Consider the following 3,512-nt stretch of genomic DNA (forward strand, 5'->3'; position numbering starts at 1 on the left):
GGGGGGGGGGGGGGGGGGGGGGGGGGGGGGAGGAGGAGAAGAATCATAAACATTTCGGCGTTGAAAGGGAAGAGATTCAGAATGTGAACGTTGAATGATTACCGGGGCCTGCAATCTCTGGGACAACGTGTACACATGACACTCCTATAATCTGATATGATCATCCCAATAGTCTGAAGAAGGGGTCTGACCCGAAAAGTCCCTTTCTCCAGAGATGCTGCCTGACCCGCTGCGTTACTCCTGCATTTTATGTTTATCTTCGGTTATAAACCAGCATCAGCTGTTCCTTCCTATACCCCCCCCCACCCCCCCCCCCCCCCCCCCCATATTCATGTTCCACTGAGCGTGGAATGTACGAATTGTACTTTAAAATATATATACTTTTAGGAAACGTCCACACGAATGTAAACTCCTTCCTATTTAACCGGGAAATAATTCACTGCCCTCCCTGCACGTTACTAACTCACCATTATTTAAGATGTGTCTACGCGCTTATGTATCGTGTAGGAAGGAACTGCAGATGCTGGTTTACACCGAAGATAGACACAAAATGCTGGAGCAACTCAGCGGGACAGGCAGCATCTCTGAAGAGCGGGTTGGAGATGCTGCCTGTCTAGCGAGTCACTCCAGCATTTTGTGTCTGTCTTCGCTTATGTATAGTGATACTTGTACTGAACTGTGTACAGAAATGAATTTCACTGTACCTCGGTGCATGTGACAAATAAACACCATTCAACCAGCTCGTCCTAATTATGAATTGCGCAGAAAAAGTTAATAGTGATGGCGTGCACACGCCATGGTGGGCCCACGTCTGAAATACGACCGAAATATTCAATCCCCGAGACAGCCTACAGTCGAATTGTCACTTTATATATATATATATATATACATATATAGGCGAAGTTACAGTGATACACACAATATATATATATATATACATATATAGGCGAAGTTACAGTGATACACACAATAGATATATATATATATATATATATATATATATATATATATATATATATATATATATATATATATATATATATATATAGGCGAAGTTACAGTGATACACAAGTGATAAAGTGACAAGTTATAGTGATACACACAATATATATATCACTATAACTTGTCACTTTAACTTATCACTATAACTTGTCACTTTATATATATATATATATATATATATATATATATAGGCGAAGTTACAGTGATACACACAATATATATATATTGTGTGTATCACTGTAACTTCGCCTATATATATATATATATATATATATATATATATATATATATATATATGTATGTATATATATATGTATATATATATTGTGTGTATCACTATAACTATATATATATACATATATATATATATATATATATATATATATATAGGCGAAGTTACAGTGATACACACAACATCACTGTAATGATACGGCGAAATAACATGATGAGATATTACCACGTGTACCAGTCTTCTCGTCTTCAGTAGTTGCACACCACCCAGAAAGAGCATTATTTCAGATTGGAAGTATTTTTAACACTTACAGCGCTCCCTCTTCCTAATACAAGAATCATCCAGTTTAGTGGTTACATTTCAGCCTAGTAGTTCATTTTCGCGTCTTTTGCACTGAACAAATAAAATTGGTATGGTGCACGAAACTACTATTTCTATTTCCTAACCTGTGTGATCAAGTTTTATAACCATCACTGCCCCTCTATATCTAACCTGTTACAACTTACACAAATACAAATGAGTCACTGTAAACGGGAATTAACATGTGGGTTTCCAGAATTCGCTATTACATTCTACACCCTAAAGGCACATGAATAAACAAGAAAAAATAATGTCTTTTTTTTTTAAACCGCCCCAAAATCCATTCGGCTGTTGATTAGCCTAGTGTTTACAAAATGATATATATTTTTTTAACTCCCTAGCTGTTACAATGGCCATAGATTTACAGAATTATCATTTTAATGTCCTGCTTAATTGTTCTTCTTATTTAAATGTGATTATAAAAATACACGCTCACATTATTGATGAAATGCCTTCAAATCTCCTAACATGAGTATCCATCTTTACCGACTTTGAAAGCACACGACCAACCAAGGCAATCGCCCACCAAGCACACAGCTCACCTGGTTTATCATCAAATGTCTTAACATGCACGTTTCTTTTTTTTTTGTGTTGTTATATAAATACATTCTTTTTTTTTAAATCGCGTACGCGGTCTAGCCGTCATCTTCAGCTCTCCACGTAAGCACTATTTTAGTTTTCCGGCGGATACCAATGTTTTGAAGAGTTACTACATACCTTGAGGGAAAACCACCCGCATCTTCAAGTAACTGGTTGTTAGCCTTATGATGGAAGCTTTGTCGAGCTGTGATGTTATTGCAGACGGCAGCGGCAGCAGTTTGGCTAGTTCATAAAATTCACTGTTTTCCTTCTCCCTTCTCGTTCGGGCAGCATTTTTGGATTTTTCCTTCATTTCGATTTATTTCCCTTTTTTCTTACAGCGCGGCCGCCACAGGTTCATTCCCCCCCAAGTAAAGAAACCGGTTGTGGTTTTAACGCCAAGTGCGAAGCCAGCATATAAATGTCGAAATTAATTGGGGGGTTTTTCAACAAAAAAAGTGTGGGGGGAGGGAGGGGGAATACCTACCCTACCCCTTTTCAATTAAACTAAATGTGTCAACATTACACGGGGAAGCCTTAACGTCGAAACACTCAAGAACATCCAAACCTGGATGGAAGTCGCCGGAGCAAGTCAGTGTGTTTTATATGTGTGGAGTTTGCGGTTTTGACACCAATCCAATGTAGATCAAGACTCTTGCAGCGGGCTTGTCATTGCGGCGTGCCAGGGAATCTGTCGTGGGTTTTTGTACGACTGTTTTCGCAGCGAAGTTGCCATAATCCAGACAGAACCTCAAAGTCCCAAACTGCCCTCTCTTGCAGCTCTCTCTCTCTCTCTCTCTCTCTCCAGCTGCAATTGTCAAAGTGCTCCTCCACTTCTCATACCCGTGAGTGGCAAGTAAGGGTCTGCAAGAAGACAAGAAAGACAACCGGGCAATTACAAGACCAAAAAGGCAAGCAAGGAGCAAGACATGAGCAGGTAGCTAGCTCACGGTTTTCATTCTGATCACAACTGCAACTCAATTCATAAACACACGAACAAGAACATTAACCCAAAAACAAAACATGCTGCAGTGTTTATTGAAGCCACCAACTTTGCAATTTTCTACCTGTGTTCGTTTGTTTCCAATCCTAGTTTATTTACTTCGCTTTTTTGGCGCGGCGCTTACTGGTGGTTACATTATTTGTTGCCGGCATGCTCACCTTGCATTACTCATTAAAAGTCAACTTGCATTTGTTCTGGGGTGGGGAGCGGAACCTGGGAAATCTTCTGCAAACGGCTGGGAAAGTGGCCAAAAAGGCAACAGCGTCCACAGGTTTGTTGTGCATTAATTTTCTCTATCTCTCTCTCTCTCTCACACACACTCTCTGTTTCCCCCTC

At 39.6% G+C, this 3,512-nt stretch overlaps 1 protein-coding gene across 1 annotated transcript in view; it reads right to left on the reverse strand.

Moving 5' to 3' along the window:
* sim1a (SIM bHLH transcription factor 1a) overlaps positions 1–2,523 on the reverse strand; it is an 82,886-nt gene extending 80,363 nt beyond the window's left edge. Inside the window, exon 1 of the mRNA XM_078400249.1 lies at positions 2,312–2,523. Within this exon, the coding sequence (XP_078256375.1) occupies positions 2,312–2,486 (175 nt within the window). The 5' untranslated portion in view covers positions 2,487–2,523. The remainder of the gene's footprint in view (positions 1–2,311) is intronic.
* Positions 2,524–3,512: the final 989 nt, after the last annotated feature.

Source organism: Rhinoraja longicauda, chromosome 5 (genome assembly GCF_053455715.1).
Source record: "Rhinoraja longicauda isolate Sanriku21f chromosome 5, sRhiLon1.1, whole genome shotgun sequence".
Taxonomy (NCBI): domain Eukaryota; kingdom Metazoa; phylum Chordata; class Chondrichthyes; order Rajiformes; family Arhynchobatidae; genus Rhinoraja; species Rhinoraja longicauda.